The sequence below is a fragment of the Polistes fuscatus genome, unplaced genomic scaffold (genome assembly GCF_010416935.1).
Source record: "Polistes fuscatus isolate 324 unplaced genomic scaffold, CU_Pfus_HIC Scaffold10, whole genome shotgun sequence".
Taxonomy (NCBI): domain Eukaryota; kingdom Metazoa; phylum Arthropoda; class Insecta; order Hymenoptera; family Vespidae; genus Polistes; species Polistes fuscatus.
This window is the reverse complement of record NW_025112998.1, coordinates 4,318,756-4,343,396: the sequence shown is the minus strand read 5'-3', so window position 1 is coordinate 4,343,396 and position 24,641 is coordinate 4,318,756. Positions and strand designations below refer to the sequence as shown.

The following is a 24,641-nucleotide window of genomic DNA, read 5'->3' as shown; positions in this document are numbered from 1 at the left end:
GAAAATAATGTTTCCGTTCCGAGCAAGCGAGAAACGGCATGTCTGATAAAATAGGGGACGATAGTTTTCATTGAAGATCTTTTTCTTGAAGATAAAGATGGGCAAACAACGCGTTTATGTACAAAAATATCAAGCGTGTATATCTTATCCTCTACTTGATCTCGCTTTATTTTACTCTTCGTGCTCTTGTAACGCCTTCAATCTTTTTTTCACCTTGCATCGTAGCATTTTTCTCTTGATATTTTTTGTTTACTTCTAACGCTTTTCCAGTTTTTTTCAATGCGAACCTTTTTACGGAATGCCTTATGCTGGAATACGGGAGTTTGAATTTACACGAAATTTTCAACCGTCTTGTTTTTCTTTCCGTTTTTCTTGTTTTTTGATATTTTATTTAAAACTCATCAATACTCTCAACGTTCTATTTAACAAGAAACAATAGCTATTTGTTTTTTTTGTGTGTTATACATTTTCCCGTTTATATTACTTCGAATATACATATATATATTATTTTATTTTCGTGCTATGACCAAACATTTTTCTTTCATATTTACCAAACACACACACACACCTTTCATACTTTTTATATCTCTCGATTTCGCCTCTTATATGACCTTTAAGATCTCGCAATGTTCAACAACTTTTGATTACGATCTCTCGGAGTCTGCCGTAGAGAGAGAGAGAGAGAGAGAAAAACTTAGAAACGTAAAATTCAAAGTTTTATAGCGATGTAATCTCTTGCCATTATGATCCATAATAGTTTTATTGAACAAACTAATGAAATATTAAAATCGAGGGAAACGCAGCGGGGAAAACTAGGGAGAAGGAGGAAGGGGGAAAGTTTAATATAGTCACGAATAATGGCGATGCGTTTATAAAACTTTTAACGAATAATCGTTAAAGGAAAAAGCAAAAAAGAAAAAAAGAAAAAAGACCACCACTACTGTCCTTAATTCGAAATTCACCTGAAAGAAGAAAAGCTCCGATCGTGCGAGGTAGAAGATAAAATAAATACGAACACCGACGGAGGAGGACCAATCCGTTTAACGGGTTAAACTGAGGGCCGCGTAAACCAGAAAAGTCCTTTTCCTCGATTTTGACCATCACATAATAGGATTAATTGTAGATAGGAATAGTGTGAGGTTGAGAGAAAGCGAGAGAGATTGGGATAGAGATGGAGGGAGAAAACTGAGCAGATTTAATTGAGACTGAATAATTAAGTCTTCAACGAATCCGCATCTTCGATGAAGCGAGCACAACGACGAAGAGTGCTGCCCAAAGCGGATTTCGTATCCGCGTGTGTATAACGCGATTATGAACGCCTACTCGCTTCTCATAGGCGTTTTAAACGAAGCTTCCAAGTTGTTTGCTTTAAGAATAAACCGACCGTTATAAGTATTTCGGAATATTATTTTAATGAGTATTCACATCGTTAAAGGATTTTTCCCATTTTCTAATGATTTATTTTGCACTTAATGATATTCTTTGCTCTTTCTTTTTTTTTGTTTTTTCTTTTTTTTTTTTTTGTTTCTTTTTTTTTTCAAGAAATAGATTAAGATAAAATCGTATTAAAATTTGGAAGAAAAGATTGTCAATGATAATTAATTGCGAGACACGTGTTCCAATGATGAATGTTTCATCAAAAAGGAGGATCCCTTTTCTGTACTTTGGTCAGTCAGAATAATCAGCAGCAACGATATCGAGTGACCTCGCCTTCCTTCCCTTTCATCCCGGAATTTCAGCGCGCCGTTAGTTGATCTCTCTCTCTCTCTCTCTTCGTAGTTAGGGTGAACCTTGACGGTAATAATTAACATCCTCATCATCGTGCCAGGAGGACGTTCAAACAGATTTCGTGACGGATAGACGCTCGGTGGTTATGGAAGCTGAAAGGCTTCTAGATGGTGTAGGTTGAGACGTGCGCGCGCGCGCGCGACGCATCAGAGATTAGAGAAGGATGGAAGGATGGAAGAGAAACTGTAAAATGAAACAGGAAACCATCGAAGCTTTTTGCCATACACGATCAAAAAGTATGCTCCTCCTGAATATATAACTTTGACCGATTGAAGGAGTTTTCTCTTTTAAAAAATCATCTACGTGTTGCTCGCATGCCTAGGGAATTTTCGGGGTGCGAAGAAATATCAGCCCTGACGACGCGATTCTGATGTAACACAGATGCCTTTTGTGACTCTCTTTACCTTTGATGAATCTTTCTTTCCCCCATTTTTTCTCTCTGTTCTTTCAGAGAGCTTAGTTTTTTTTTATCGTTTTTCTTTTTTCTTTTTTCTTTTTTTTCTTTTTTTTCATTGACATCTATCTACGATTTAAAGCTCAGAGACGAGTCGAGTCCAAGGTTATTGCTAACGTTTTACCTTCTTTTCAAAGAGTCGAGTGAACGTGTTTTCTTCTGAATGACCAAGCTTCTCCGAGTTAAATGGAACGTGGACAAACAACGTCGTGATAGCATGCGTAATGCTTGACCGTCTTGTTAAAGTTCTTATTAAACTCCAGTTTGAAAGATGTCCTCGAAAATCATTTCTCGTGATACTAGAAAGTTTCTATTTTTTTTTTTTCTCTCTTTTCACAGTGTCAAGAGTCCTACTTCTCGTATTACGTAAACGTCATCACATATTTTTGAACAAATAACTTATGAAAATTCTTATATCTTATGTTTTAGAAGATATAATTTAATGTTACCGTTTGGAATGAGCATAGGAAAATAGATAATAACAATGTTTCAACGTGTACATGAGTATTACGTACGAGTAATTCCCACTTTCCAATTACCTTCTGCTTCCTTCAAAAGTAATCGCAAGTAGGAAGAGATACAGTCGCGATACGCGTTCGTATGTTCATCAGGATTCCCTTTCAATTATCTTCCCCCCTCGGGTAATTCGCGTAATTACAAAGGAGTCTGTTCTTAACCATCGCTAATATTCCTCCTCGACACCTGGGGTTGCATTCTACAACAATCCTTTCCTGTCATTTAACGGTGCATTCAAACTAGTTTACCTTGATTTGTTCAAACGATTATCATCATCATCATCAATCTGATTAATCAAATCTAAAATAATACTTTTCAACAAATTCATATATTAGTCAAAAAAAACAAATTTTTGGTTAGGAATAAAAATAAAAATACGTGAAAAGAGCCAAGGGGGTTTAGGTTTATTCGACTAATCAGAAATTCGGATTATGATATAGGAGAAATACCGTGAGAGAAATTGGTCAATCCCACCGGCTCGGTGCTAATAACCGAGGAACACGAAGACGGGTTATGACAGCTGGTGTCGTAGCCCGTTTGGCGGTGCGCAATTGCACGGGCGACATGTGCCATTGTTCAAACAGTTCGCTCTCTGCACCTTCTATTAGCACTGTGCTTCCTCTCTATCTAACACTCATACATGCATACACACTCGTATCATCCCTTCTTGCTGAGGTGCTGACGTCTCTCCGAGTACAAACCAGCTATCACAGATATGCGCATACATATACGTATATCTAGTCTCATGTTGGCTTCTATCTACATAGATATATACATACGTACATATATGCTAGTTTAGAATGAGAGAAAGAGATAGAAAGAGAGGAGAGGGAAAGTGGGGGGGCAAGGGGAAAAGGGAAGGGTGGTAAATGAAGAGATAGTCTCACACCTTATAGTTGGTTCATACGACTCGATTGCGAGGGAAGAAGTACTTATAGCTGACTAGCATCTGGGCTTAGAATAGTTTGACCGTGGACCACTAAAACGTGACTTTACGCTGAGAGTGATAACGGTGATAAAGCCGAGTAGTTGGCCGATACTCGATCCTCGAAAATTCAACACGAAATATTTCTCTCTATATCTGTTATCCGCTAACGTTGACTTTTATGACTTGCAATAATGTTTTGTTTATTTCTTGTTTCATATTTTTTTATTTGTCGATACGAATCTCATGGTGTTCGTATCGATTTAAACGTAACTGATGTTTTTATTGGAACAGGAAATGAATGATGGGTAACGATGGGAGAAAATAAAATTAGAGATCGAGAAAAGCTTTTCGATTTCACGATTCTTTTTATTACTATATGACGTATCTTTTGAACACGTCAAACGCGTAGAGTTTATTGGATATCATGGCACATTTATTCCTTTACAAACAACGTTCCAACTGCGATCTAGTATTATAGAATATTGGACGTTTACGTTCAGAAAATATTATATACTGTAACGAAGTATATCGTCTGTTTAAAGCTTCTGTATAAACAAAAAAAAAAGAAAAGAAAAGAAAAGAAAAGATAACAAAATCTATAAAGATATTCACCATGCGTGAAAATTTATCGCACCGATCGTAAAATATTTCTTCTTTCTTTTCATTTTTTATATTAAATACGTCCAAACAAATTTCCCCCTGATTTTCATCTCGGTATTAAATTTAACAATGACAGTTAATCGGCACTAGTTCGACTTAGTCACGAGACTAAGTCCTCCTCCTTTCTCTTAACATTCCCGTTGGTCGTTGACTGTAGTCAATCACCGCGGGAGTCCTTACTGGCAGTAGACACCTGGTTAGGACATTGCAAGGATCGGTATTTTACTATCGACACGCTCGTAAACGTTAGACGGACGTACTTCCTGGGAATAAACTTGCGCTTACAAAGATTAGATATTCCTAACTCGAGTAAGAGCTCTCTAAGGGGTCTCGAGAAACGCTGATAATCATCGATTACCTTTTATGTGAATTATTTATTACTCACCGGTGTCGGATATCTTCGAGTTCGGCTCGAATTTAATTAACATCTTTCAATTCTAACACGGTTAACTAATTTCTCACGGTAGTCGAACAATTTTTTGTTATTTTCTTTATCTTTTGAAGTATCGTTCTATAATTTCAATGAATTAGAAGATCGTTCGAGGGTATTATTTTAACCGTACACTAATTACATACTTTTATCAATCTTGACTATCCATTGAATCACATGACACCTCTTACAAATGTTAGAAGGGTTAATGATTATGACGATGGCTTAACCATCATCTCTCTTTCTCTTCTTTCTCCCTCGAATCTAAATTGATTCGATCGTTTCTCGTTTCACTTCTCCATCCCCCCGAAGATTCGAACACGTGCGAGCTACTACTAATCGATTCGATTCACGTTTCTACTACGTCGAATCACCGTCCTCGAACACGAAGGAAATTCCTCGAGTCTCGGTCGTGCTCGAGGAGAGAAAGAAGGCTTTCACCGCAATTGATGCAATTTAAACTTTTTCTTTCCTTCAGAAACTATCCTTGTTTTAGCAATGCAGATGGTAGTTTGTTGAAGAGGTTCATGACTAGTTAAGATTATTTGCTTCGAGTTATATAAACTTTGAACGGGTTGTAAATTCCCCGAAATGATTGGAATGTAATCGAATAAATCGTGGAAAAATTAGGGGAAAAAAAAAAAAGAACTTTGACAAAATAATACAAAATGTAAGACAATTCTTTTCAATTTGTAAGAGAAAATAATGGAAAATTATTATTCGCAAATTAGAACGATATCTGCTATAACACAACGTATGAATACCACTCGAGATATTAATAATGTTGACAACGACATAGTCCGCCGCGTACTTCAAAAATCTCGACGATTCAAACGAATGTTTTTTGATCTTTAGTCGTTTCAATATACTCGAATAAAGGAATATCATTTTATTCGGTGACTTCGATGCGGGGTTATCGCATCTCTACGGTTATTTAAAATCAATTCTTCGTTGTCGTTGACGTAAGAACGTGTTGCATTGATATTTGCCTTATCTAAAAAGGAAGAAAGAAAGAAAGAAAGAAAGAAAGAAAGAAAGCAAGGAAGAAAAAGAGAAAGAAAATTCATTTTACACGACTCGATTTGAAAGCAAGCTCTTTTATTAGATACGCCCACGTTAGATACGTGCATATACCTACTTACACATATACCTACATGTAAACGTATATGTAGATATATTTATGTTCAAATATATATAGGTAATAAGAGAGAACGGGTTATTTAAAGCCATGTTACTCGGAAAATTCGGGGAGATAAAGAAGGGTTACGCGTGTGCGTAATATTCCGTGGTTGTAACATTAGCCATAAAATGTGTATATCCCATTGGGACGTATATTGTCATGCAGCAAAAGACCATTAAACTATCGCAATATTTCCCTCGTTTCAGGTGATGATAACAGCACGCTGCGGTGGTTAAGGTGGCTCTCGAGGAGAACCTGAAAGTGGCGAGGATCGTGAAAATCGGCAAACGAGGCGGGCGATCCGGAGAGCGGTAGTGGCGGCGGAGCGGCAGGGGTAACGTATCTCTTTTAATTATCTTTAATTACTCCTCTAATGTTCTTAGAAATTTCATTATAATTATAACGATTGATATACGGTTAGCAGAAAAAAAAATTAAAAAAAATATTCATTCCCGTACGCTCGTTAGAACGTTTATTTTTGGTACATTTTTATTTTCCTTTTTTTAAATAATATATCATTAAAATGTTGATATATTGTATAATATTATTATTTTTTTTTTACAAGAATTTTGAATTATCTTACGTGAATTATAAAATTGTCGTTTATTATGATTTTTGTTAAATAATATAACTCGTTCGAGTCAGTAGAATGAATAATTTAACGTTGGACAATATCGTGACGATAGTTTTGAATTCTTAAATACAAAAAGAAAAAAAAAAGAAATGTCTATATAGATTCGCGTAGACCGATCGGTGTGTGTGTGTGTGTGTGTGTGTGTTATTTAAAATAGAAACGATTCCAACTGGTGAATCTCATTTTCCGATTGGAAAGTGAGACGATGAAGAAGATAAGATACGATGCTATCGACAATACCCATCGAATTTCGATGACTTTTAAGTGGAGTCGAATAAACTCGTTCGCGGGAAGACATAAAAATCTTTCTTTAGTTTCGAATACGAGGATCGTTTGGCCTTCCATTCGATGCAGTCGATGCACTCCTACAGTCGGATAATAAAAGACCGATTATCCGATTTCATTTTCTTTTATCTATTCTGAGGTTGGTTGATCAACTTCCACCCCTTAATCCGACCACTCTACTCCACTTTCTTACTATATTCGATATTTTATGGGCCATTAATAAAATTCGATACGTTCAAAATATTTGATTAAGATTATTCGAATAAATCAAATTTCTTTATTAAAGATATTTTCTCTTTTTATTTATTTTTTATTTTTTTTCCTTCATTTTACATATACGATATAACATGTTATTTAATCCTACCTTACCATGTTAAGTATGATCCATTCTGCTGTATTATTTTTCTGATTATAATATATTCTATAAAAAATAAAACAATACATCTTCATTTTTGTACTTATTTATGACCATTGCTAGCATACTGAAATATATAATATTTTGTATATTCAATTAAACATCTAGTTAAAAAATAATTATACTATAACATATTTAAATTATTATAACATAAAATAATTCGTCTTCGTATACGATACGTAATTTGGTAAAAATAAATAACATGAGAAATTAGAACAAAAATTATAGAAGAAAAGTAAAAATTTGATTATTTCTTCATATACGATAGAATTTAAAAGTAAGACAATAACGTGTTCGACATATACAACAAGCAATATCTTCGTCGTGTTTACAATACCTATCGTGTATTCATATCATAGTATACGACCTAGTCGAATTTTAGTAAACAAAGTCTCGTCAGTCTCGCTGACGACGCAGTGTCGAACGGTCGAATAAACGCGTTCTAAGCGATCTGGTCTTTACACGAATCGTCTTTGTGATTGTAGATACTATGGGAGCGGGGGTATGGGGGGCGGAGGAGGGCTACAAGCCACGGACCTCCGGCGAAGGCTCGAGTCCCAGTCTTGCGAACGAAATTGTTTTGAGAATCCTCCTTCTTTAAGGCAAGAAGATGGTTTCTACGTACCTGTTGAGAATGGCACTTGCGAGGATGAGGACAAGTAAGTACAGTGTAGAAAAAATATTATTCGATATAATGATTGTTACATCTCTAAGGTGGTGGTCTTAAAGTAATCGATTAAACTGTTTTATTATTATTAGTGTATTTTTAATGAATATTTTAAACATTATTTCATCGAAAATTTTCCATATTATACACAATGAGAATTTTGTTATTATTTAATTAATATAAGAAACTATAAATATATATAGCAACACATTTAACGATTATCCTAATCGATATTAATTAACAAACGTACACTCGTGGAATTAGCGAATATCGATAAAACGAGGTATTACCAATCGATATCACCGATCGTACGTTCTGCGTGACCACAAATCACCAGGTTACTCGAGTCTGCGAAATCGTGTTGAGCGTTCAATTACAAAGGATACGAGAGAATCATTTACAGTTAGTTACAGAAGTATTCGGACTGTTTTCGATATTAAATAATTCTTTTCAAACCATTCATGGTTTATTTCATGAACTTTTTCAAATCGTGGAAAAATATAACGAATAATAATAAAAAAAAAAAAAAAGAAGAAGTACCACGCGTCATTCGTTATACGATTAATTAAATATTTTGGATTAATCCTAATCGTTGAATATGCATTTATTCATATATTCGAAAAAAAATGTTCTTTCTTTGTTTTTGGTTTTTAAAGGGTTGAGTTCGGAGCGATTCTCATTTCCGGTCAGCCAACGTGTACAGGTTCCCGGGCGTATAAACGTCAAGAGAAAGAGGAGGATACGGAAGAGATAAGAATTTTGAGGCGCGTAATAGGATCCGATGGATCCTTCCACGGGAAGCTGAGGTTTTCCACGAAGAGTTTCGACAGCATCGAGAATGAAGCGGAAGCGACGACGCAAGAGGAAGGGGAAGGTGAAAGGAAACAGCGACTACGATGGTGTCGCAGGGACTTCCGGCGGATCGCGGAAGTGGCGACAAGAACTTTGCTTTTGGGCATCGTGCTCCTCGTCACACCAGGTATGCTTTGATCGATTAATTCGACTAACAAATACCATAAAAATCATTTTGTTGAGTGATTTTATATCGTTTTTTTTAAATATTCATATGGTTGTTTTATAGAGTTGTCGTTATTAATGTATATATATAAAAATAATTTAATTAAATGATATATATATTTTTTTTAATATCATAAATGTAAAATATAGCAATCTTACTTTAAGACAATTATATAATCAATAGAATAGATATAACTGTTATGAGAATGATATAGATACAATAGGCATATATATATACGATAGGGAATAGATATAAATACGTATCATCGATTAGTATCCATCTCGTTACATAATTTAGGTTTCTCTGACCAAACTGATAGCTACCCCATGGTCTCTCGAGTAGAACTGATAGATCGATTTCGAATTCAGTGTACTGTGCACAGATACGCTGAAATCGGAAACGTAACGATGTCAATTTAGAACTAGGTGACTTATAATTGTGGCTTGAGTATCAATACAACAGTTTACTTATGTGTCCAATTAGACGATAATTAATTACAATTTAATCATGTATTCTGATTCACGATGTTAACCGTCTACCTTAGAATTTAATATCCTTTCATTGAAATGCGATATAAAATCGAGCTTAAACTAAAGAAGAAATTTTGTTCTTTTAAAAAATTCATGACATTTATTATACATTTATACAGTTATACATTTTTTTGTAAGAAATCACGACCGATAAGCAAGAGACATATCTTAACTTTTTCCGTTAATCGTTGATGTTTCTAGAAAACTATTATAATATTCGTTTAAAATACGACAACGGTACGGCAAGTTCTTCACTTTTGCAAAACTCAAATGTATCTTTGCGGTAAAACGAGTGACGCGTTATACGAATTTCAATTAGAAAAAGCTTCCGTCCGACGATACACGCCCAAAAGCGTGAATGGGTCGTCTGTTGCCAGAAAAGAAAAAGAAAAAGAAAAAGAAAAAGAAAAAGAGAAGGGAAGGAGAGAGAGACAGAAATAACGAGACTTTGAACTCTTTTGCAGCGTTGAATTCGCTTTGATAACATCCGTACTACCCGGCGAAGCAGTTTTTCGGCTAGTCTGAGCAATTTTCAAGAGGACTTTGTTTTTTTTTTTACTTCCTCCCTCTATTTCTCTCTCTCTCTCTCTCCCTCTTCCCTTCTTTCTTTTTTTTCTCTTTTTTCGGTTCTATCCTCAAAATCAGACGAGAAAATGACTTTCTTTCAACGACGTAACGATCGAACTGAAAAGACGTGATTTTCGCGTGTAGCAACGTAAAGGATTTTAAATGTTAGTAAAGAAGGAAAAAAGAAAGTATGAAAGATGGAAAACACAACAAAAAAAAAAAGGAGAGAAAAAAAAGAGAACCGCTTAAAGATATCTTATTTTCCGAATGAAAGGGTTAATTTAAATCGAAGGTTTGATAAATGTGAGTTACATTTCGATATTTAAACTCTACGATCGGCCGAGAATAATGAATCCTCGTCGTTTCGATTACTTCCATTTTCCATGACTAACGTAGGATATTTAATTAGAACGGGGATGATGTCTACCATTCTATCCTTTTCTCTATCTCTTTCAAGGGGATTACTATTTTTAATTATCTTTATTAATAATCCTCTTTTAACGTAGAGAAATCTCGCCTAATTGCAATTACATTTTCTCCAGAGGATTTTCCATTAGGCGTGTTAACTTTGTTACGATTTCTCTCGAATTCGTGCTATTGTTTCGCATTTTCGAACGAATACGCGTTTCTAATTGGCACAAGAAGAAGAAGAAGAATAAAAAAATAAAATATCAACCGTTCGTTTTTCTACGTATATAAGTTAATTATAATTGTTGTAATTATAATTCCAAATATAATCGCAGCAATTACATTATGTTAAATAAAACTGAAAGCGCGTGTTAATAGTTTAAGTTAACGAAATTAAAGGAAATTAAGAGTCAATCCGATTATTTGGCCGTAAAAAATATCAAATAAAAAGTATCCATCTGTAGGTAGTGTTTTTCGAATGTTTTTACCTGTATACGATCCACCAACGTACGAGTATAATTATTGAGAATTTAATATTTCTTTAATATCTCTTGTAAGTACGTACTTTTGAAATGCATCAAAGTGTCGCTCGGGTTTCATCTACTTCTTTTCTTCTTTCTATTTATTTCTTCTTCTTCTTTTTTTGTTTTTTTTTTTTCTTTTTATTCATCCTCGTGTATGTTATTATACATAATTAACGTATTAACGCGAAAAAATCTAGACTGCGTCGCATTTGTTATCCCCGTTGGTATCATTAATGAGAGGAGTTTTATTAAAACTCTTTTAAAAAGAGATTGTCATAATTATACGCTGTAAATAACAGATGGAAGAGAAGCGAATCTTCGTATACGGATGTTTATACGCGTGTACGTGTACGCACGTATTTAAGTTAAATACGTATTCATTTAAAAATATTATAAACGCATTCAATCGGATGACACGAGTTTTATTTTCAGTTTTTACCTGTTTATTTTTTTTTCTTTTTCTTTTTCTTTTTCTTTTTTTTTTCTTTTTCAATAATAAAATACATTTCAAAAGAAGTACGAATAAAATTGATAATTTATTCGATATTTCAAGTGACAACTGTAATTACTTTCTGAACGTTTATATTATAAATTAATGTCTATTCGATACACGTAGCGCGACTTAGCATAATGAAATTTGTCGCAATTACATGGTAATTATATTCCATTAGCTTTCTCGCGAATGTTCAGCAACGAATGGATTTGAAAGTCGGAGAAGCGTACGTCGAAACATTCTAATGAGGAGATCTTTGCGTTTAAGTAGGCGACGTTTTACGACGCCACGAGAGCGTTATTTTAAGAACGGGATTTAAAGTCAAAGCAAAAAGCATCTACATACATCTATCTACGTACGAGAAGAAGTAATTTAATCGTAGCTCGTAAAAAGAAATAAATTATTATTATTATTTTATAAAAAAAAAAAAATACAAAAATAATAACAATTAAAAACGATTCGATCGATCGATCGATCGAACCGATTTATTTATTTATTTATATTTCAAAAAATGAACTCGAGAACAAATCTCTTTCAATCGTTACGTGCAATATTTTCTACGAAGTATTTTTTCATTTTTTTTTTAATACGATTGCAAATCAAAGGAGACATTTCAAGGGTGATCCCATTGAATCCGATAACACACCTTGTAACATAATTTTCTTATTTTTCTTTTATTTTTATTTTTATTTCAAGATTCGAACGAATAGTACTTACTTTGGTAATTAAAACGACGGCAAAGTTGAACGTGAGAAGTTTCGAGCTTCCGCTCTCGATGGCAGACGTTTTTATAGCGCCCACGTTGTGCGCAAGAATAGTATTAAAAAAAAAAAAAATAGAAGAAGCAGACGGAAAGGGTGAGAACGAAATTACCGAGAAACGTTGTAAACGGTACAGAAGAAAGAAAGAGAGAGAGAGAGAGAACGATAGGGAAAGAGAAAGAAAGAAATTGAAGTGAACGGGAGGCGTGTAGCAAAAGAACAAGAAGAAGAAGAAGAATAAGAAGAAGAAAGAGGAAGTATGGACTAAGGGGAGGAGGGAGGGGTGAAACGGAAAATACGAGAAAATGACGAAAAAAGAGAATAGCAAAATTAGCGGAAAAGTTGTTTAATATAGAAAGTTTGCTAAGTTGAGGGCATGGGCGTAAAGCGGCCATTGTGATCGCCGCTTGTGCGGCATTACTTTCGCTCCCTCCCCCCACTATCCCTTCACTTTCCAACCCCTAAACTCCCTGCCCCCCTCCTACCACGTCGTCACCGTTTTACCAAAACTTTGCTGTCTAACGCTCGTAATTTATTTATTTCCTAATTATTTTCAACCGGAATTCACGAAGCGTCCTCCGGCTTTTCCGTTTGCTCACTTCCATCCTATAATATCTTTTTAAATTCACGTAATGTCGCGTCGATTCGAGTTACGTTTTACCTCGGGTGAGAAATAGTAAAATCAAAGACAGTTTTTTTTATTTAGATAGATAGAGAAAATTTCATATCCACATGTTGTAAAAATTGTTCAAAGATTAATGATAATTAGAGTTGTAGTTGCAAGTAATGGGACGATAATAAAAAGATTGGAAAGAATTTTGCCTTTCTTTTTTTTCATAGGGGAAATTAATAATAATAATAATAATTGAAATCGATTAGTGCTTTGAAGATGACTAGTAAGATAAATTCGATTTTCTTTTAATGACTCTGCATTACACGATCATAAATTCTTTTTTTTTCTTTCTTTCTTTCTTCCTTCCTTCAGTTCCCCTTTTGAATCTCTTAACAACGATCTTTACGAGAAGTTTACAACTTTGAACGATATTCGTTGGAAACGGCAGCAACGCGCTGCTGCTGCTGCGTCTCACGACGAGTTTGTATGAATCATCGTCGTCGTCGTCTTCTCGGTGTCGTCGTTAAAAGTGCAATTAATCATAGGAATAAAAGAACATCGTCGTTTGTAAGAAAAATCCGATAACTTCAGCCTCTAACTTGCGATTTTATAGGACGATTATGGTCGTGGTCGTGATCATCGCACAGATGGCTAGCGAAACCGAACAATATTGCGCAGATGACGGGGTTCCATAAGGATAATGACGAAGATAAATATCAGTCGTATCGAAATATATCATTGAAGTAGAATTTAACGGGGGGGGGGAGAACAAATTTATTTTATCGATAAAAAGTCGTTTGGTCGCGATAAGATATTTATATTATATAAATCTTAGTAATATAATTATCTCGAATTTATTTATTAATCGAACGGGGGTAATACGGGGATATTTGTCTTTTTTTTAATTTAATTAAATTCTAGCAATTTTCATCGTATCCTATTCTAGACTTGTAAAATATCCGCTTACCTCTTTCTAAATAATTAATATCAATTCTGGAGTCTTTAGAATATAAGGGCTGTAGAATACTCGTTAGTATCGGTTAATTGCTTTTAGCCCGGTTTCCTCGTGGTTCAACCGCGCGTAGAAGCATAGCGTTTGCAACGGCAAAAGCGAAGCAGCCTTAAACAGGTGCTTTAACTATTTAACTTACGCGAGACTTGGTGTATTTGCGTGCGAAAGAGACTGAGAGGGGAAAAAGAGTGAGTGAATAAGTGAGAGAGAGAGAGAGAGAGAGAGAGAGAAAGTGAGAGATCCGATGCAACGTCTCGTTAATTTCACGCTTCGTCGCTGCTTGAAAATTTGGCTGGTAAAATATTCGAGGGTATTTCTTGCCTCTTCTTCATTTTCTTCTTCTGCTTCTTCTTCTACTACTGCTTCTACTTCTCTTTAAAAGCAATGGCAAAGAGAGAGAGAGAGAGAGAGAGAGAGACGATGAACCGAAGCTTGTGCATTTTATGTCGTACAACGTTACCGATGATATTCTCTCACGTTTCATTATAACGTCTTTGCGTTTGGTTAATTAACGACGAAGAAAACCTTTATTCTACCGCAGCTTCCGTACTTTAATACATTCCGAAATGAACTTGCAAATTTCTACTTCAACGAAGCAAGCAAGCAAGCAAGCAACCAACCAACCAACCAACCAACCAACCAACCAACTGTCCTAGAATAATCAACGATCAACGAATAAGATTACAAGTTGGTAATAACTACTTAAGTTTACACAATGGGTAGTTTCTCAAAGTGGCAAATCAAAAATGTATCCATCCCGTCATATATAATTAACTAGCGAAAGGTAGAGAAGTTGTTACATGGTAGATACTCGTTTGGTAGTTCTCGTTAAAGAATTAATAGGATCGTTAAGTAACGTACACATTGCGTTCGTTTTTCGATTAGACAACGACAAACGAGATGGACGATACACGATGGCGTAAGACTTTGAAGTATAGTCGATGGTAAAACAAACAAGGAAGGCAAACTATCTAGCTAACAGAGATGGTAGTGGGCTTTGAGAAACAAGCAGACATCGGTTTTCGTATCCAAAAGGGGAAAGCAAAACTATTTGTAGAAAAGAGGAAGAGGAGGAGGAGGAGAAAAGTAGAGGAAAGTGGGAGGTAAACGCGAAAGCGATTTAAAGGACGTACCTACGTAGTAGCTTCGATGTTACCTATGTACCAAACTTAGGATCTAGAGAAGCGTGGAATCTAACGGGGAATAAGTGGAAGAAGGATGGAAGACGTTCTTGGACGTGGGAAGCAGGTTCGGATGAAAGGTATTTCCAGTTGGCTTTCCACGAGTTTGCTCTTCACCGCAGAGTTATCTGCTAGATCGCCGTTCAAAGGCGCGAGAAGCAAACGAGATCGACTATGGTAGTAGGATGTACCTTTACCTCCTTACGATAGAAATTAACGCACTGATCAAACGTATTTTCTCTCTCTCTCTCTCTCTCTCTTTCTCGCTTTCTCTGTCTATTGGATGGCAGTCCTACCAGCCGAGTAATCGTTAATCTTCTAACCGAGTAATTGGTCGATTTGTCATTTAAGATGCTTTAATTGGCAACAAAACTGGATTTTGATTAATACGTTCGATTCCCTGAAGGATTAAATATACTGGACTCAACTTCTGGGAAAAATCCAACGATAGAAAAAACTTTGTATTGGAGGGATAAATATTTTCTACATTTTAATATCGCGTAGGAATTTTGTTGTTCTTTTTGTTAAATAGTCTTTATCTTTGCAATTTTTTCTAACGCGTGACAGAAACGATAATTACGTTCTGTATCTCTTCCATTTCTATTTTTCTCTTTTTATTTTTTACTCTCTAACGAATATTATATTGTAATTGTAGATTATTTGATATCGCATAAATGAAAAAAAAAAGAAAAAGAATAAAAATGTAAATTCTTGGGAGCGAGTTCGAGGATAATATTTATCGAGAAAGATCGTTCGTTTAGAAAATAAAATTATTATTATAGAATCGTATTGCGATATCATAATGCAGTAAAAACACGTGGAAAAATGATGAGACATCGTTTAGTGTATATTCAAGGTAACGCGAGACGTCTACTACCATTTTGCATATTCGCGGAAGCTTCGAAGAAGGATCGATCGGACGAAGTTACTTCGTTGGAAATAATCGCATGCAAAATGCATCTTCAACCAAACCTCTCCTCGATTCTCTCAAACCCCTCAATCTTCGCCGCGTCAACGTCAAAGGAAATGACACCGAAATGTCTGGAACGGCGGTCTATTATTCGACTAATCGAAATCTACGTCGTCTCGTCGTGTCTTCGAAAGACACGTTCCTAAAATATATCAGGATTCTCTTTCTCAATTTATCTGTCCTACAGACTTTACAGGCTTTCGTGTATAACAGCTTTTCGAAAGTGTATGGATTGTGGGATAGAGTGGGTTGGGTTTGGGGGTAAAAGGGTGGAAGATGAGTACGCTTCGGTACGCATGCCGTTCGAAGTGAATCCTTTGATCTGAACTTTCGACGTGAGACACGTTTGTTTGGAAAGTTAGTCCCCGAACATTAAGCTACATCATAAGGCTAACGTTGTAAGTTACGTTCGTAAGCGGACAAAGGGTGGACTCTCTACATTTCTGGAAACTATACCTATCCCTTTATGGAATCACAGGTAATAGCTTTAGGATGATAAAACTAGTTTCGAAACACACGATTTTTCTATTTCATTGAATTATTTCTTATTGTTATTGTGAATTGGTTCTACCAGATTTCCTAATTTAAGTAATGAAATTTAGAATGAAATAAATAAGTACAAAGGATCGTAAAAATAGGACTAATGTTGGCTGTTGTTGTTGCTGTTGCTGCTGCTGCTGTTACTGCTACCGTGGCAGTTAGAAATTTAAGGTATTTTTTTTTTTTTACAAGGAAAATGAGAAAGAAAGTAATTAATGTCTAGATTCGTTAGTTATTATTATCGCTAGAATAAATTCCACTCGTTTCTCGTACTGGTGTATTGTATTTTCGAAAGAATTTCATCGAGTTCGTTTCTCTCTATTTCTCTTTTGGTACGAAACAACGATAAGTTTTCCGTTTCGTATAACAGAGAGAGAGAGAGAGAGAGAGAGAGAGAACATGGATTCTCGCGTTTCTCTTGGCAATAGGCAACAGTGTAAAACTTCACGCGAGGAAACTTCGAAGAATGTATTTCCACCTGGACGTTTTAACTTGGAACATTCAAATTGCATTAAGTGCGCCAACCGAGTACGGGATTCAATTTATTCCTCTGACAAGCTTCTACCATCGTCGAAAGAACGTTCGAGATATTATGCTTAGAATAAGAAAAAAGAGATAGAAAGAGAGAGAGAGACAGTTCCAAAGCATAAAATAACAACGAACTGTGCAATATCGTAGATTTTGCACACCTGTCTATAGAATAGCATATAAATTGCATTTATATAGAAAAATAATATATATGTCTGTCTTCTTGAGTATACGCAAAAAGTTAGGAGATACGTATTATACAATCATTAAAAAAAAGAAAAGGAAGGGTAAAAGAAAAAAGAATTAAATATTCTTTAAAACATATAAAAACAAAATATCTGACCGAATTTTTATTGTAGAAATGTTATTTAATTTTTTCTTTTTTTTATTATTGTGAAACATATTGGATTTCGCATTGGAATGAATTTTCCAATGGCATATAAATAATGGATTTCAAATATTTTGTTATTTTAATATTGAAAAATATCAAGAGATGGGTAGATAGGGAGGAAAAGAGAGAGGGATGGATATGGGAGCAGATATTGATTAAAATTTATTTTGTTTCAGGACTTTGTCATCAGGACGCGGTGCATATAACGGCTATATTGGGAGAGAGTGTTGTCTTCAACTGTCACGTAGAGTTCCCTGGTGAGCACCCAGTGCCCTACGTTCTTCAATGGGAGAAGAAGGTAGGCGACAAGGTACGATAACGTCGACACCCTCTGCTCTCTGATATCCGTGAGTTAAATACGTGGGCCCCGCTCGATTAAAACGAGCGTACTCCTGCTGCTGGAACGATTATCTCGCTTATTCTCATATTAATAAGATTACTTTTCCAAATTTCACAGGCTTCATTGTGCTTCAACATTTCTAACAATCTCTCATTTTAAATATCGATTACGTTCGAACCTTTTCCTCCCATGTTATCGTTATAATTGTATAATTTCAATCGGAATTCATTCATTATTCGCATCGATTCATCCCTACCAATCGAACATATTTCATTTTCTCCGACTGAAATTTATCGAACACTATTCGAACGGATTTCTTTTCCTTTCTCCTATTTGATATTATTATTATTTTTATTTTTTTTTTTTTTTTAACGAAACGATTGGGTAACATTTAACTCCAATATTTCGTTAAATTGCTGCTTCCACGTATCTACGTATACTTTTCACGTCGACGCATGTTTCTTTTGTTATCGATAAAAAATACTCTCCCCATCTTGTTTCTTTTTCATCGCGACGTTTTAGAATTTTTTATACGGACACTCGTTTAGAACAACGACGAGCAACATCATCGTCAATTATATCTCCTTCTATTCGCTCCTATGAGTTCTTTCGATCGTTCATTTTTTCTTCCTTTCTTTTCTTTTTGTTTCTTCATTTTCTTTCTTTACTTTTTTCATCATCTTCTCTTCTAACGCGAGCTCTATTTTCATATATTACCTTCGATCGAAAAGTAACATATAACAAAGTAACGCATAACGTGCTATCGATCTATCAAAAAGCGTTCGTCATTTAAACGTTTTAAATACGAGAGAGAGAGAGAGAGAGAGAAAGTAAAAAAGAAAAAACAGAAGTTTTATATACCGGTACAAGTTAACATTTTCATTGGAAATATTTTTTCCTTTTTTGCATTCGCCTTACTCGGGGAAAATTATTTTCGAATTACACGATCATTGAGCATTCGGAACATTGAAATCTCTCTCTCTCTCTCTCTCCTTTTTTTTGTTTTCTATATCTTGTTTTTCCCCCTGTTTTTTTTTTCTTCTTTATTTGTTTCGTCGTTTTTTCGAACTCTCTCGAACACTCTCATAAGCTTCGTTTACATAAAAATTTACTGCCAGCTCTTTGGCCAGAAAAAAAAGAAAAAATATCGTAGCTTGCAATTTCCCTGCTCTTCTTTAATTTCTCGATTTAACGTTGCGTAATCGCCAAGTGGAGCGTGAACTGAAAATAGAGGAGGAAGATGAAGAGAGAGAAAGCATATTCTGCCCGAATAAATAGTATTCCTATGAGCTTTACGATCGAATCTTCCTCTCTTTTTATCCGAGCATGTACATATGTATACTATACCAGTGTACGTGTGTGTGCATCAATGCAATGACGTATCTGTTTATACGAATACACGTCTCGCGATACGGGCAGAGGTTGAATGCGGGGGTTGATCGTTCACCCATGGGGACTTTTTCCAGTAGGCGAGCAACGAACAAGCTTTATAACAAGGCTACACGAGCTCTGCCGTTTCTGGCAAAAGCTTGCTATTGCTTTTGAAATACTTTGCTAATTAGTTCGAATCGTGGAAAAGCATTTCAACCTTCGTCCTCCAACCCAACCAACCAACCAACCAACGACTTCCAATCCTCTGAATTACTATCGTCCTTTTGTCTCTTTTCAATTTTTTTATTTCATTATTTTTTCTTTTTTTTTCTTTTCTATTAAAACAGTTACAAGCATTTCATTATAACATAATCCGTTTATGTATATATATATATACAGTTTCTTCTTGTATTATTTTTCGTTATTATCCGATGATGGTTCTTTGTCGTTAAACATGTTTTCATCATAATTCATAAAACGATCAACTAGCAGCAAGGAGGATGCTCGAGGGGAGTAGGGCCCCGTTAAAATATATATATTACATATAATACGTATTTCAAAGTTGCAAGAATTATTATAAAAGATTCGTATATACATATATCTATATTTATTGTATAATTCAAATAATTTGCTTTGACGCGACATTGTGTCAATTTCATTTAGCTTACGCGCTTTAATAATTTTCTAATTTTCTTCTTTACTTTTTGTTGGAAAATGAAAAGAACAAACGGCGAATTAGACGCGCCGTGTCCACGAAACTTCGTGCGACATTTTTATTATATTTATTAATTAATTAATTACGAAAACAAAACAACAAAAAAACAAAAAAAAGAAAGAAACAAATTCTTGATTGATTTATTTCGATGAATTTTATTATTATTGTCTGAAAATAAAAAAATAAATATATATATAAATATATTTATAAGAGTCTCGCGTATAAATAATGTTCAATTAAGTTGTTTTACTTAGAATAAATGTGTATTATATTTTTCTATGAATTTTTGTTAAAACAATCCGGACTGGAGAGGGCAGAGCATACTTTCTTTGTATTTTTTTTTCTTCTTCTTCTTCTTCTTCTTCTTCTTCTTCATTCGAAAAAAAAGAAACGACATTACATGCATACATACGATAATCATCTATCTCAATCTTTCTATACTAATCCCTAAAAAAATCGATGCTACTTAACTCTTTTAACTCTCTTAACTCCATTCATTTTCACTCTCCGATTATTTTTAATAGATGTGTACATTTATAAATGTTACTCGTCGATCAATGGTGAGAACCATACAGAGACACGTAGCTATATATTTTTAGTACAAGTTCGTTCGTGGATCCATTATAACGTACAAAAGGGATAAAAAGAAAAACACCAAAAAAAAAAAAGGAAAAAAAGGAATTGAAAAAAGGGGGTAGGGTTAAAACAAAAAGGAGAGAAAAACACGGGAAATGGAGACACGTTGATTGGGTCTAAATCGCGGCAAATTGATTTCAAATGTAAAAAGTCGCTTACGCGCGTTTGTTCTCTTCAAACCATTTTCTCTAACTGTTTCTATCTCTCCCTCTCTCGCTCTCTTTACGGATAAAATAATCGGCCCTTTTAATCAGCCATACGCGCGTATCTCGCAACCTTTTAATCAGTGTTACTAGCTTTAAAAAGCTCGACTTATCCAATCGATCGTCGTCGTCGTAGTCGTAGTCGTAGTCGTAGTCGTAGTCGTCGTATTCCGTGCTTGGATAAAAGAAAAAAAGGTAAAGATAAAATAGGTGAAGTAGGGATAAAACAGATTTGATATCGGATACGTGTATATATATGTATATATATATATATATAGAGAGAGAGAGAGAGAGAATTCTGATGGTTTTTCGAACGCTCTGATCAATAGTATTCAGCTTGGAAAAACTTGTTTTCTTCTCTCTTTTAACCCCCTACCCTTTGACTATTTTTGTCTTTTTCTCCTTTTGGCCTTTTTTATTCGCGTCAAGCCTATTTCCGGGACCGATCCCACGAACGAACGAAACGTACGTATCAATCTTTTTCTTTTTCCTGTGGAAGGGGAGAAAATTCGTTGCACCTACCAAATAGGAAGTTAAAAGAGACAGCTATGGAAAAAGAAAAAAAAAGGGAGAAAGAGGGAAGGAGAGAAAGAGAGAGAGAGAGAGAGAAGGAAAGAAACGCCGTTACCCGTCAACGTCGACTGGACCTCATTTGTCAAAGGATAATTTAGAAAAACGATTGTTTAATTGTTTCAATCTAAATTGATGCGATCGTTTCTTTAGATTTATTTTGACAATCGTACAAAAAACACCAATAATTCAATCTACGAGCTCGTTTTATTACAATTTCATTTTAATTTAAATGAATAAATAGTTAATCATTTATTAAACGCTAAAGAATCGTCTGTTTTCGCATTCGAAACACATTGGTGTCCATTAAGAGAGTAAGAGAGAAAAAGAAATAGTGGGAGGAGTAAAATTTTTTAAATGTTTCTTCATTGTCGTACACGAGAAGGAAGCTTTCATCATTTTGCCGCGAAAGACCTATGACAGTTTTTCAATTCATCACATTTCCTTTGAACGGTGAGCTCGTCCATCACGAAATAATGCGGGCTAGTGCACTTTCCTGCTCTACCTTTTTTTTTTCCCCCCAACCCCTATACACCCGTCACCCCATCATCCTACCACCCCGTAACCCTAGCTCTTGCTTCCTACACTCTTTACCCCAGCTGTTGTGTTTTTTTATTTTTCTTCCTTCTCTCTCTCTCGACGGAGGCGGGTAATCGAAAAATCATGTCTCTGTCTTCTCTCTAACCACTTTTGGTGCTTTGCATGATTTGCTAACGCACGTGCCATCGACGGATCAATCAAAGAAGATATCAACCGTTCCAACTCATCGATGAAAAAAAAAAGAAACGATATTTCATGTCTCGAAGAGTTACATAAGTTTAGAATAACGACGGTCTTTTACTTTGTTCTTACTTTTTTTTTTCTTCTTTTTTTATTTGAAATATTTAACAATAAGCCAAGAAGGCGTTGAAGAATTATCTTTTAATTTCCATTCATATATTTCTTTTATTTAGATAATGTAGATCGTATCTTTTCGTTATCCTTTAATTTTAAGTTTATTTATTATTATTACTATTATTATTATTATTATTATTATCCTAGATGGCTGCTGTGTACGGTTGCATGTTAGAAAGTAATCCATTTGTATAGTAAGCGCGTGCTCGTGTAATTGAGTCACGTAAATCATAATTATCATGACGTTCGAAATTTAAGCACGCCTACTGTACGACTATTATTAACATACCCACAACCCCTACGAGTAGTTTTGAAAGCACGACAACATATCGTAAAACACGTTCCGAAGTGTCAGTATGTTAGACTATGCTACTCGCTAGGGGATTTTACTCGAAGAAAATACGACGAGGGGCAAATGCTTGAATTTGACTTGATTATGGATACGATTAATCTAAGGAAAGCCGTTTGTCGTAGTGTTACCAGTCAAACGCGATCGATTCGTACTTGAGAGAGGATCCCGAGACGATTACCGTGCGAGACTGCATTGGTTTCCCGAAACGCATTAACGTGAATTCAATATTGACTCCGCAAACCTGCGTATCCATTCTCCCGTAATTAATTAATCGATCGATAGATCCCGCAGGACAATACTATGATTGCCGCAATGACAATCATCATGCCTGCCTGAGTCTCCTCCTTTCTATCTCTCTCTCTCCCTCTACCTCTCCCTCTCTTTCTCTCTCTAGCTCACGCTTTCTATTTCTCTCTTTATTCACCCCCTCCTAACCTCTCTCTTGCCACCCCTTCCTCTCCCCCACCCCCTCATCCTTTCCATCTCTCTCTCTCTCTCTCTTTCTCCCAGCTCTTGTAAAAGGAGAGACAGAGAGGCGTACATACATGTACGGTGTATGTTCGCAAATTTCTGCCGCAGATTCGGCAGAGATATAAATTAATTCGACGTATAATTGCGCCATTGTTCTGGCAATTAGTCTACCCGATCACCAGCCCAATGATCTCATAAATATCCGCTTGCCCGCAATGCGGCGGAAGTAATCTTTTTTGCTTCCCCTTTAATGTATGCTTAATCAGCTATTCTCATCGATTAACGGTGCCCGTTACAGGATCGGCAGATCATAATTTGTTATGTATCTTGAAATTGTTCTGGCCTGAGTAATTTTACATCGATATCATTCGTCTCTATGTTTGAGAAATGACGATTTTCAAAAAAGGTATCCCGTTTGAATTAGTTTCTATTAATATTAATTTTCATGTTATCCTTTAACTGGTTTCATTAGAATTTTCTTCTCGTCTAGTTTTAACGGAAAATGTTTTAACATTAAAGAGAAAGATAGAAAGAGGGAGAGAGAAAATAAACCGTCCAATTTTTATGTCAAGAGATCGAGACAACTGGCTCGAGCATTCACATCCTTTGACAATTTCTATATTACTGTAGGAAAAAAAAAAAAAAAAGATAGGGGACTTTTTGTGTTTTCTTTTTTCTACGTAGCGTCCCTGGAATCTCGCATAAATCACGGTAGAAGTCCGGGTAGAATTGCGACACCCATCCAATGTTTCTGTGCCTGACAACTAATTTCTCTTCTCGTTCAACGTTTTTTTTCCTTCTCCCTCTCTCTCTCTCTCTCTCTTTTTTTTCCCCCTTCTTGTAGGCTCGTGCAAGGACGAATTTCGTTTTTCGCGCCCTTCGTTGTGTGTTTTCTCACCCTCTTGTACCACTTTTCGTTGTACGTGGGCGGAAACACAAGTTTACATATCGAGGGTGCTAATGAAACCTGTAATCCATACGTTTGAGATGTCAGATTTTATTCAACTTATCGAACGGTTTGTTCTTGTTTTTAAAAATAATAGAAACACTTTTTATTAATTGCAAAAGGTTAATGTATAATCTTTTTCATTGTAATATATTTTTCTTGTTTTTTTTTTTTTTTTCTTTTTTTCTCTTATGACGAGTAATATTGTCTTTAGATACTTTCGCCGTCTTTTAAAAAAAAAAACAAGGATTATTTAAAGCCATCGGCGTTTTAAAAGCTTCGCCGATATAGGATCGATATTTCCTTCATTGACACCTTTCATTCAAATCAAGGACACATGTGCACGGGTTGCTGCCATTAATAGCACATGCCGGTATTTGCCCTCGGATGAAAAGTTTCTTTATTCATTTACTTTGCCTTTTACCTTTTTAAGTACAACTTTGTATTCGGATTAACATGCTACTGCGAGTCTATTATAAATATTTCATTTTTTGTTATGATAAATTAATTCAAAGATCAAATTGATGGATAAATTCTTGCCTATTTTCTCGTCGTATTGTTATCAACAAATTTACAATAATTTCTTACAAATAATTTTATTTTTTTTAAACTTATCCTTACCTCCGTAAAGAAATCACGTGAAATATACA

The 24,641-nt window shown here is 35.2% G+C and overlaps 1 protein-coding gene across 20 annotated transcripts in view; it reads left to right on the top strand.

Annotated features, from left to right (window-relative positions):
• LOC122526011 (protein turtle) overlaps window positions 1-24,641 on the top strand; it is a 215,198-nt gene that overhangs the window by 149,722 nt on the left and 40,835 nt on the right. For 17 of the 20 annotated variants that reach the window (XM_043649098.1, XM_043649099.1, XM_043649108.1 and 14 more), the window contains 4 exons: window positions 6,163-6,290; window positions 7,776-7,949; window positions 8,614-8,936; window positions 17,670-17,803. In XM_043649098.1, coding sequence (XP_043505033.1) covers window positions 7,795-7,949; window positions 8,614-8,936; window positions 17,670-17,803 — 612 coding nt within the window. In that variant the 5' untranslated portion in view covers window positions 6,163-6,290; window positions 7,776-7,794. The remainder of the gene's footprint in view (window positions 1-6,162; window positions 6,291-7,775; window positions 7,950-8,613; window positions 8,937-17,669; window positions 17,804-24,641) is intronic. The other 3 variants (XM_043649111.1, XM_043649114.1, XM_043649109.1) reach the window with 1 other exon arrangement.